The 12,088-nt window shown below is 40.0% G+C and overlaps 1 protein-coding gene across 8 annotated transcripts in view; it reads right to left on the bottom strand.

Annotated features, from left to right (window-relative positions):
* Positions 1-12,088, bottom strand: part of SCAPER (S-phase cyclin A associated protein in the ER) — a 589,310-nt gene that overhangs the window by 887 nt on the left and 576,335 nt on the right. For all 8 annotated transcript variants that reach the window (XM_033189309.1, XM_033189313.1, XM_033189315.1 and 5 more), the window contains 2 exons: positions 5,188-5,379; positions 2,126-2,177 (listed from right to left, as the gene is read on the bottom strand). In XM_033189309.1, the coding sequence (XP_033045200.1) occupies positions 2,126-2,177; positions 5,188-5,379 (244 nt within the window). The remainder of the gene's footprint in view (positions 1-2,125; positions 2,178-5,187; positions 5,380-12,088) is intronic.

Raw genomic sequence — 12,088 nt, 5'->3', positions numbered from 1 at the left:
CAGTAGGGGGACTGCTTAAGCCCAGGAGTTAGAGGCTATAGTTTGCTATGATCGCACCTGTGAGTAGTGACTGCACTCCAGGATAGGCAACATAGACCCTGTCTCAAAAAAAAAAAAAAAAAAAAAAAGCAAACAAACTAAAATGACAGTCCTATATTCTATCCTTAAGTTAGCCATGAAAGGGGAAAACTTTATGTAAATGATGACGTTTTCTGAAAGTCTATTTAATTTAAAACATGAATGTAGTTTAAGTATATCTTTAAAATTATTCAAATCTGGCACTGCCTATCTAACACAGCAGTAGGAATGAATGATAGGAGCTTTACTGGCCAGTGGCATAGGTAAAGTAAACAATTGCAGCTAGATAGGCAGTGGGTATTTGAAAACCAAAATTCTTCCTGGGCAGTAGGAATGTGGTGTTACCAAGAGCTGCTTTTATACTTAAAGGTTTACCTGGACAATGAACTCAAAATATCTTGAGACATTTTATGGGGACTTAATCTAGGCAAAAGGGGAACAAATAATCCAAGTTGCAAACTGGCAACTTAGTGAGGCATCATCATTAAAAAAAAAAAAAAAGCAACATATTATGAGCTGTCATTAACATAGTGATGACCCTTTCTGAGCACAGGAGAGACCAATTCCCTATTTGCTGTTCTGTGAGTTAAGCTGCTGTAACTGGGGAAAGCATGAAAATCAGGGAAGATGGTCCCTTGGAAAAGACAGAAGGTTGACTTCCACAGGCCTCAGTCCACCAAGCAGACAGAGGCAGCGTCTGGGACTGTGTCTTCCAGACCACGTAACAAATTGTGACTCATCTGTATGATCAGGAGAAAGAGTAAGAAAAAAATGCTTATACTTCTTAGTGGCAAACAAAACAAAACAAAACTGCTGTACAATTGAAAATAAATAAGATTTTTCCAAGCATTTTAATTTATTCAAAATAAAATTGTTTTCTAAGAATAGTTAACACATTTTGCTGATTTCTCCCAAGTATCCGCCAGTCGTTAAACAAAACAAAACAAAACAAAACAAAACAAAACAAAAAGGGCTGTGACTGGGTCAGGGCAGAACTGAACTTGCAGACTAATTCTTGCTCAGACAAATGGTACCGACAAGGATGTTGACTTGAATTTCTGAAAAGTCGCATAGCCTTCTGTTTAACTTTTCTGGGTGCCTGAGTCAATAAAATGTCTTTTTTTTTCCTTCATGATATTGTAACAGCTTTAGTTATATTTTCTTTGCACTTTTCAACACCTGTCCACTGTACAGGACTTTTTTTTGTGTGTGTGTGAAAGAGTCCAAGGTAACACCCCCCACCCCCACCAAGTAAAGGTTTCTTGGTGGGTACCCTAAAGGGTCCTGCTGGGAGTATACCTCTAAATGGCCACTTTAAAGACTATCAAATTAACGGAAGAATTGAAGAAGATCTGGATTAGGGTCTCATTCATCAGAGATGCTGTCATAACAGCCAAAGAGCAACTTGTACTTCTCAATTACAGTCTGGGTAGCAGAATATTTAAAAAAGTAAAAATGTGGTAACAATTCTAAATCTCTGACTCTGATCACAGCAAACACCCCAGCAGGAATGCTATAGGAAAAAAAAACTTGTAAATCTTTTGCCCTGGACTTGGCCAATTAGATGACTTTTTCTCCATGTAAAACAATTATTTTCAAAACAAAATTTCAAGTACTCGAACTTAGGGGGAAATTGTGGGCTACTATTACTGATAACTTTATTCTGAACATGGATAAGGAACCAGACCTATGTGATTTCAGCATTTATGCGAGTAATGTGGGCCAATATTAATGATCTGGCTCCTGTATTACAAAGCAGCTCTTTAGTGATTATTCACCATTTAATATATCTTGCATGAGATGATTATTATACAAAGATATTTGTGCTTTTCTTTTACTCCCATAGATTTCTATACATATTTGGATGCATTCATGCTTCATGACAAAATTGATTTTTTTACTTACTGAAATATATTTGGTATCTGAATCTCAAATTTTAGGTTATGTATAAAATTGTACGTACAATGTAAAAGTTCCAGAGGAAAGGATAAGAAAGATGTTCATTTGGCTAACAAACACATGCAATTTAATTTCAATAGAGACATACCTTTGGGTTGGTAAGGCTGGTTTTCTGCTTGACCTGGAGTCTGTGCCAAATCCTGTATGAGGAGAGAAGTGTTTTTCTATCAATGCTATGAACAGAGAATTTCACTAAGGGTGGTTTTTTGTTGTTGTTGTTGTTGAGACAGTCTCGCTCTGTCGCCCAGGCTGGAGTGCAGTGGCCGCATCTCAGCTCACTGCAAGCTCCGCCTCCCGGGTTTACGCCATTCTCCTGCCTCAGCCTCCCAAGTAGCTGGGACTATAGGCGCCCACCACCTCGCCCGGCTGGTTTTTTGTATTTTTTTTTAGTAGAGACGGGGTTTCACTGTGTTAGCCAGGATGGTCTCGATCTCCTGACCTCGTGATCCGCCCGTCTCGGCCTCCCAAAGTGCTGGGATTACAGGCTTGAGCCACCGCGCCCGGCCTAAGGGTGGTTTTAAATATACTTCTGATTCATGTAACCACTTTTGTATGAATATTTTGGGGCCCAAATATAAATGCTGAAGAAACTGATGTTATGTAGTCCAAGTTCTCATAAATTTAAACCAAACAGTAATGACTTACATCTTGCTAAATTATCACCAGGAGACAGCTTGCTGCCTACTTTGGAAATTATAACTTTTTATCTAATAAACTAGAATTTAAGCCAAATTTGCTATCTTAAAATATCAACAGATTTTGATCATTTTTTAAAAAGTACAAATATAAAAGCCCTATGTATTCTGCAGCTAAATCTTAGAGTCTGGTAATTTTGCATGTAGATGGAAAATGAGAAATGTAAATACAATATGTAAATCTTCAGAAACCTAAGACAATCCGCTCCCATTTTAATATCATTTTCTAGTAACTTAGTTATAATGTAACACATAGAGGCCTTGAGGAACCACTTTATAAACAAAAATCCTATCTATATCCATTCTCTTCAGCACAATTATTTATAGAAAGAAACTTGATTTAACTCCACAAGTCTAATATGCTATCTGAAATAAACTATATAAGAAATTTTTTTAGCATTTACAAAATTTGTGTTAAATACATAGTTTTTTTGTAATAAAGGTAGACTTAGTACTTTGTGATCAATATCAGATCAACACAAGAAATATATATACTCTTTAGATCCTGATATCATTTGTATCATTATAAGTCATTGTCTATGCAGTTGAAAACATAAGGAACTAAGCTGATACAGATGAAACTGATTTCGCTCAGACATCACTGTCTTTGTTGAGGGTTCTCTGCCCACACCATAAAAACCTGCACATCATCTCCCCGAAGTCCCTAGCTCCTTTTCCGGCCTTACTTTTCTCCACAGCACTTACTGCCATAGCACTTAGCATAGCATCTGACATACTATTTGTTTTACGATTTTTTTTTTCTTTTGCTTGACTGTCCCCCACTTTAATCAAAGATCTGTGGAGGCAGGAATTTTTATCTGTTTTATTTGTTGCTGTATTTTGCAGTGCCTAGAGCAGTTAGTGCCCAGCACACTTTACATACTCAGACATTACCTGTTGAATAAAAGAATGAATAATCTGAATTTAGAAAGAGCACATTCTTAAAATTATCCATAATGTATTTGTATTTTCTTTTCTTTTCTTTTTTTTTTTTTTTTGATGGAGTCTTGCTTTGTCACCCAGGTTGAAGTTCAGTGGCGTGATATTGGCTCACTGCAACCTGGAACTCTCCTGCCTCAGCCTCCCGAGTAGCTGGGATTACAGGTGCCTGCCACCACGGTCAGTTAGTTTTTGTATTTTTAGTAGAGACGGGTTTTACTATATTGGTCAGGCTTGTCTCAAATTTCTGACCTCAAGTGATCTGCCCATCCTGGCCTCCCAAAGTGCTAGGATTACAGATGTGAACCACCACACCCGGCCCATAATGTATTTTCTATTTTATTTACTCCTAAGGCTCTAAAAATATATGAAGAATCCTAAGTGTCGATATGATGTTATATACTATAAAATTTCTTAAGATATTAACTATAAGACAGTTTTTGAAATCCATATTTGTAGATCTGAATATCTAATTTAACTTTTTTCAGAAAATAAAATGTAGATTCAAACAGAACAGTTAAGCTGAAAACAAAACTTTTCTAACATAATTGATCTAGTTGTGTTTATTAATTATCTAATACAGGATAGTTTGGAAAATGTAAACTTCGAAATGCTGTCTAAGATGAGGGCTCGGGGAACTCCTTGGCTATCCTCTAGTTCGCAGCCAGCTGGGCACTATCATATCCTTCTGACGGTGATAGATGTATATTCACCAGAATATGGAAGAATACTAATACAGAACTCTGCTTTCTGTTTCATTATTCTTTAGACCAGAAAGTACTATCTACTCATCACATGTGTGTCATGGAGCAAAAACACATCTTATGGTGGAACATTTGAAAGAAATGGGAGATTTTCAGTAAATAATGCTCTACAATGACAAAAAATTTCACAGGATGAGTTAGTAGCAAATGTTAAAGCATAGTCAACTTGGTTTTTCAGTTGACTGAGTTAATTTAGATGTGGAAATAGTACTTTGCTATGGCACTAATTCTGATTCTAGCCCTACAGAATTTAACTGGATCAGAAAAATATAAGGCTGTACTTGAAAGTTGTTTTACATTAAAAAAATCAATATAACAGGTTTTTATTTTATATATTATGTATATATGAAAATCATATTTATTTAAAAATGTACTAGTTTTAATTCATCTTCAGCAATTTTATCTATTTCCTATAGTTAGAATAAAAGCAAGATAAATACAATAGTTAAAGCCTTAAAGAAATCTGGCAGTCTTTTAAAAACATTTCCTGAGTACGGGTTACCAGTTCATTAACTGGAAAAATACCTTTCCTTGAATTCCTCCAAGTAGAAATTATATAACACCCAATTGCGGTTCCACTAATATTTCAGAAACTATGCTGATATTTTAAAAATTAATTTTAGAGCACATAAATATGTACAAATTTTAAAAGGTAGTATGGAAAGCAAAAATAAACAGCTGGCTTACTTTTACGTTTCTGTTGCATTAGTTTACACATAAAGCTAGACAATTAGGTATAACGTAGAAGGTACCTGAATGAAAGTGGCCAGTAAAACACAGCTCATCTCTTGCTCCAGAATGATCTTGTTCTGATGGTTGTTGTAACAAGCAGCGATAAGTGAAGGGAACAGTACTTTGATCAGCCGTGGGTCACTGAAATACTGGAAGGGCAACTGGCAGAGCTTCTGCAGCACTGTGGGGTGGCGGCCGGACTGCACTATTACCTGAAATGGAGGAGCAGCCCAGGTCAGCTGCCAAAACGCCCCGGTCTGTCCATCACCCGCCTGCAACAGTGTCGACTAGAACCACGGAAAACATGCTGAAGGAGTGTAAAGAGAAACACTCCTAACTCCATACCAGAACTTAATTTAAGTGATACTTGAAAACAGCAGAAAAAAAAAAATCTCATTTCCCAACTTAAGGAAAAGATCCTGAAAGTTTTGCACTCATTTAAAAGTTATTATAATCCATGATGAAAGGTGTAGTTGCCACGGAGTTAAGGACACCTATGAAATGGATTCAGAATGCACACTGCTTTAACAAAGTTCTCCCCATGCCCCCTTAAAGCAGAGAAGTCATATTCCTTAAAACCTGCAAAGAGCTCACTCACAAGAAAGTAAGGCCCTGCCCACTGCAGTCTTCCCCTAACTTAGCTCATTGAATACACTCAATGCAGACAGATCTATTCTGTATGCAGGTAGGTCCAAGAAAGAAAAGCTAATTCTAAGGAAAATGGGAACAGTTTCAGAAAAAGTTACAGGCTCCAAAAGACCCTTTGTCCAATCTATACTTCTTATCTTTGTTTCCATCAGTGCCACTGAGTCTAAAAGGAGAACTGTTTAGATAAATGAGACTGTTGTCTTGAAGCAGTCTAAGTTTACAACTGTGTACATTTAAAGAAATAGGGCAATGCAACGAATGGGCTTGCAGGGAAGCCCTCTTAATTTACTCCCTAGGCCTCCATGATAAACTAAGAAAGGTCAAAATTAGATCTGTTTCAAGTAACCTTGATTAGAGAGTTCTAATATGAAAGAGCTGGGTGACCCAAAGCCCACTTCGTGGTATAGGAGGAAGCTCCTAGAAGATTAGGAACACTGTAAACCTAAGGTCAGAACTGTAAATTGTACTTGGAAAAACAATTTTACAGGTACACACCCAGACAGGGCTACATTCAAATTAAAACCAGAAGGACAGAATGAAACAGCAGAGGCAGGAGAAACATAAATTACAGGGATTTACAAGTTTTCAAAGTACTTTTAACAATACTTTAAGAACACACTCTCAGATGATAATGCAGTTTAGTTTAAGAACAAAATCAACAAAGTAATAGTTCACATATTTTCGTTCAATAGCTAAAATGACATCAAAAGCCTTTAGAGACTGTTGATAGGGACTTGTTAATACCTCCAAATCCAGAAGGAATTTTAAAGACTTGCACTGTGTGACAATTCAGCACATGGCTATGTGCTGCCATTTCTGACTCTGGCTGAGAAGAATATGCCCTGTCATTTACTTTATTGATAAAAGCATTTACTTAAATCTTTATTTTAACTATTAGCTACAAATTTTGTAACACAGCCAAATGGTCACCACATTAGAATTTATGATGATATGATTATTAGAAGTCTTCTTTTTTTCCCCTCCTTGGACAAAAATTAAGAACACGTTTTTTCTTTAGAACTTCATTGTTAAAACCCTATTATTGGAAGATTTGCTAATTGAAAAGATGTTATACTAGCCAGTCTGGCTGGCACAGGTACAATGTTAAAGACAACTCCTGGTTCCTGGCATATCAGCACAGAACATGAAGAGCTTAAATGGAACTTACTCCATTTGGGCTCCTGAACCTCACTGGGGTGAGGCAGAGCCCCTTAGGGACCTGTTGGTTCCCTCAAGGAACAGAGCTAGTTATCAGCTGCCGTTTACAGAGATGACCAGCAGTGCAGTGAGATGACTTGCCATAAGCCATTACTTTTAAATCCCTGGACTGCAGAAGATGCAAATGGATGTAGGCAGTTTGGTTACCTTGGAGTTCTAAGGAGTTTTACCCATTGGACCACCTATGACAGGACTTAACCAGGCTACAGGTAAGGAGTTTACTAGGACTGATAAGAACTCCCAACCCTACCACCCCATGGCTTGGTTATGAGCCAGAATGGGACATCTAGTCTATGCTGTTTTTCCAACCACATTTTAGACATTGTGGAGACAGGATCAGGAGGTTCAGGAAGGGGCCAGCCCTCAGCACTAACACTCAGTGGGCTAATTCAGGTGGGCTTGTGGTACAGAGGGTGGCAGTCTGATGTCATGAGCACAGATGAACTGTCAGCTGAATTGGACCAAGCACTACCCTTTGCGGCAGGGGGCAGAGCTGGGAATGCAAACAGCCTGACCTTGATGATCAGGGTTTTGAGTAGGGTTGTCTTGAGAGGGTTGTCTGAGGTGCTTTTGGATAGATGGGGAGATGAGGGCAGGGCTCGGTTTTATTTCATTCCACCATTCACTCTTAGGCCTTAGGTGGTAAAATGTCAATTGGGCTGCTTGAGCTTTCCAAAGTCAGTAGAGTCATCATGGGATATGAGAGTCTTGCTCAATGAACAAAATATGCATAATTAAGAGACATTTCAGATTTACACTATGGTGTTCTCTCCATTTGCCTTACTGACGGAGCTGTTACTAAGTCAATAATTGTTGGTTTGTCACCTTTGTCCAGACAAAGGGCTGCCCATAAGTCCTAAGGCAGGCACCACCGTGAGCCTGACCAGCCACCTACCTCACCTTTCAGAGTACACAAGGCCAACACAAACATAAAGGGGCTTCCTACAGAGACTCTTTCCAGAGCACTGCACCAACAGCAGAGAATGGACTACCTGTAGATTTCTTTGATGGCCACACCCATCAGCTAGAGAGAGCAAGTAGGGAGCATGCATGGCCTCAATAATAATGAGAAGCAGTCTTTCAAATATGATGTCCACCTTCAGATGCAGAGTAGGGCTCTGAGGAAATCAACGGAATTTCCAACAATATTCAGATCAAAAGACATTGAAATTGAACCTTGTTCTTGGATGTGATTCTTAAATAGGTGCTAACTAAAGAGCTAGGAGATCTGGGTTCTTGTATTTATTTACCGACTGGCTTTGTGACCCTGGGCAAATTGCTCCATTGCTCGGGGTTTTATGGTGGTGAATTTAAAAAGAAGTAACCTTTTGATTGATGACACACACACACACACCCCTATGGCCACTCACCTACCTCGCTTAGGTGAATAGCTCAGTTTTCACAAAGTGTATACACTGGTGTCACCAAGTACCCAATTAAGAATGAGAATATGACCCAGAATGCTGGATCTTTAAATATATTATTTCTGACATACAAATGGCCAACAAGCATATGAAAAAATGCTTAACATCACTAATCATCAGATGAATGCAAATTAAAACCACAATGAGATACCATCTTACACCAATCAGAATGGCTATTAAAAAGTCAAAGAATAACAGATGTTGGTGGGGATACAGAGAAAAGAGAATGCTTGTACGCTGTTGGTGGGAATGTAAATTAGTACAACTTCTATGGAAAACAGTAGGAGGTTTCTCAACCGAAAATAGAACTACCACCTGGATATCTACCCAAAGGAAAATAAATCATCATATAGAAAAGACACTCACACTTGTATGTTTATGATAGCACTATTCACAATAGCAAAGAGATGGACCAACCTAAATGTCCATCAACAGATGACTGGGTAAAGAAAGTGAGGTATGTATGTGCATATATAAATATACCATAAAATACTACTCAGCCATAAAGCAAAACAAAAAAAAAGAAATCATGTCTTTTGCAGCAACATGGATGGATCTGGAGGCCATTATCTTAAGCAAAATACTCAGTCAAATACCACATGTTTTTGCCTGTAAGTGGGAGCTAAATACTGTGTACATGTGAACATATAGAGTGAAAGAACAGAAATGGGAGGGAAAGGTGGGAAAGTGGCAGGGGAGTGAGGAATGAGAAATTACCTGATGGGTACAATGTATACTATTCAGGTGATTGTTACACTAAAAGCCCAGACTTCATCAATATGCAATATGTCTGTGTAACAGTACACTTGTACCCCCTATTTTAAAAACACATGGGAGACATTTAAAAATAAATCAATAAATATATATAATCTTTCTCACTGAAAATTATATTCCTACATTTTGAATTTGGGAGAAATCATATGGCAACTCTTTGACTAAACAGAAAACACGAGAGAGTACTTCAAGGCTTCCTTGGAGCTATTCCTGATCGTTCTCTGGAGAGAAGACAGTGGGTGCACAGCTCCTCTTTCGGTCTTCAAAGCAGGGGCTAGTGGGCACCTGGAAACCGTAGGTGAATTTTCGGTGGAGGGAAGAAGCTCATAGATTCAACACAAAACTATCTTAGTTGGCTTGGACTGCCATAACAATATACCATAGACTAGGCCACTTAAACAACAGAAACTTATTTTCCACAGTTCTGGAGGCTGCAAGTCTGAGATCAGGGAACCAGCATGGTGGGGTTGGTGAGGGCCTTCCTGGTTTGCAGCTGCCTTCTTGCTATGTGCTCACATGGTCTCTCCTTGGTGAGTGCATTTAGAGAGCGAGATCTCTTCTTTCCTTTTATAAGGCCATCAGTCATATTGGATTAGGGCACCGCCCTTACAACCTCATTTAATTACCTCCTAAAGGCCCTATCTCGAAATACAACTACATTGCAGGTTAGGGTTTTAACACATGAATTTTGGGAAAGTAGTTCATTCCATAGCACAATCCTCATCATTTCTCATCAACCTCAGCTGGAATTACGTTCCATTAGAAAGGCTACCATTTCTGGGGCCGGGCGCGGTGGCTCAAGCCTGTAATCCCAGCACTTTGGGAGGGAGAGACGGGCGGATCATGAGGTCAGGAGATCGAGACCATCCTGGCTAACATGGTAAAACCTCATCTCTACTAAAAAATACAAAAAAAAAAAAAACACACACACACAAAAAAACTAGCCGGGCGAGATGGCAGGCGCCTATAGTCCCAGCTACTTGGGAGGCTGAGGCAGGAGAATGGTGTAAACCTGGGAGGCGGAGCTTGCAGTGAGCTGAGATACGGCCACTGCACTCCAGCCTGGGCGACAGAGCAAGACTCCGTCTCAAAAAAAAAAAAAAAAAAAAAAAAAAAGCTACCATTTCTAAGCAGGTGCATTTCAGAGTCAGTTGAGTGGCTTTTCCTGGGCCAATTGTCTCTCAGTGGCCAAAAGCCATGAAGCTACAGCTCAAGAGTGCTGGTGTTAGGCAGCCCCGGGCTCTAGGTCTGGCTCTGTCCCCTGATCTGCTATAGTCACTTAACTAATTTGAGCCTTAGAGTCTTTATAAAATGAGGGTAGATGGCAGCCTTCAGGATTTAGATGAGGATCCAATGAGACAGCGTCTGTGACCGTAAAGTACAGAACAATGTTAGTTATGAATGTTTGGTTAGCTGACCAGTTCTGCTGCTCTGAGTCTTCTCCCGCTAGACCTGACTTCCACACACTTTCAGGATCAGAATCCCCCTCCCTGTGTGAGGCTTCCTAAATGCTTTCCATCGTCTTGTCCCCCTCCCCCATCGCCCCAGCCCCATCTCTCCACAGGACTACTCTTCAGAGCACAGGGTCTGGCAGAGGCACGCCCTACTCTCTGGCTGGGACTCATCAGCAAGTTTCATGCCACCTGGGAAGCCATTGCTGAGGTCTCTCCCTGGCCCTGCCTGCATGAGAGAGAGCTGTACAAACAGTGCTGGGGCTGCCAGCCAGGATCTTGCAGTGTCAGAGTAGGAAATGTATTCTGACAGCTCTGAAAAGAAAATCCAGGAAAAGCATGATCCAAGAAATACGGGTAAGTGGTACAAAGAAACAGTGACTTAACTTACTGTGCATGTCTGTGTTTTGAGGCCGTTGTGTTAGACTTGTCAACCTGAAAACAGAGCAGGAAGAGCCAAAGCTAATAGGCTGGTGTTGTGGACTCCTGATTGAGGGCAAGGATGAGCTTCCCTTGAAGCACTTAAGGAAATCCTTAAGCCCAGTAAGTCTTCCCAGGCAGCACAGCCAAAGGCAGCCTTTCTTTTTCAACCCAAAGACATGGCAGCAACTATCACATAACTAAGTATATGTAGCTGAATCCCAAGTTCCAGAAGGGCAGGAACTGTTTTTGGTATTGAATCCTCCATTGCTCTGCTGGGGGCGAGGCACAGAAGGAGGGCCTCAAAGTTACTGGAATGAATGAAATAAAGTGACAAGGGGCCCCTAGTTAACAGACTAATTGGTGCCTTGCCTTGGGGGAGAATCATACCACATCTCATCTCATGAAATACAGATGGCATTTTTTGGATTGAAGGCTTCAGTGGTGTCTACATTATCTTAGGTCTGCACATCAAGTCCCTGAAGAATATATTTTGTGATAAGCTGTCTCTTACCCTAAAAGAAAATTAGGATTAGAATCCTCAGGATCCTGGGCACCAATTCAGGGATCCCTGGTCTGGTTACAAGAAGAGTTCTGGAAAAGCTCCTCCTACTTTTTCAGGTGTGGGCAACACTGGTGTTTCACTTGGTATGAAGGAATTCAAAGTCTTCCAGGACAATGCTTTGCCAAAACCTCAGTTAACACAGCAGAAAACCTCTTACTGGCAGATACTGTACTTAGTAGGCTATAAAGCCCCTCTACCTACATTATCCAAGTCTCTAAACTCTGAAATGGGCAGACATGGATGACTATATTCTTACAATGGGGAAACTAATGCTCAGAAAGTTTAAGAGAGCTTGTCCCGGGTCCTTCAGCTAGTCATTGGCGGAGCTGGGCTTAGCAATCTTATTATTCCGAATGCCGGCTTCTTCCTCACCTCAAAGGCCCATCTATGGCCACTGGACTCATGAGGCCACTCCTTCCTG

The sequence above is a fragment of the Trachypithecus francoisi genome, unplaced genomic scaffold (assembly GCF_009764315.1).
Source record: "Trachypithecus francoisi isolate TF-2019V2 unplaced genomic scaffold, Tfra_2.0 Lachesis_group3, whole genome shotgun sequence".
Taxonomy (NCBI): Eukaryota; Metazoa; Chordata; class Mammalia; order Primates; family Cercopithecidae; genus Trachypithecus; species Trachypithecus francoisi.
The sequence above is the reverse complement of the archived record's forward strand: the minus strand, read 5'-3'. Positions and strand labels throughout refer to the sequence as shown.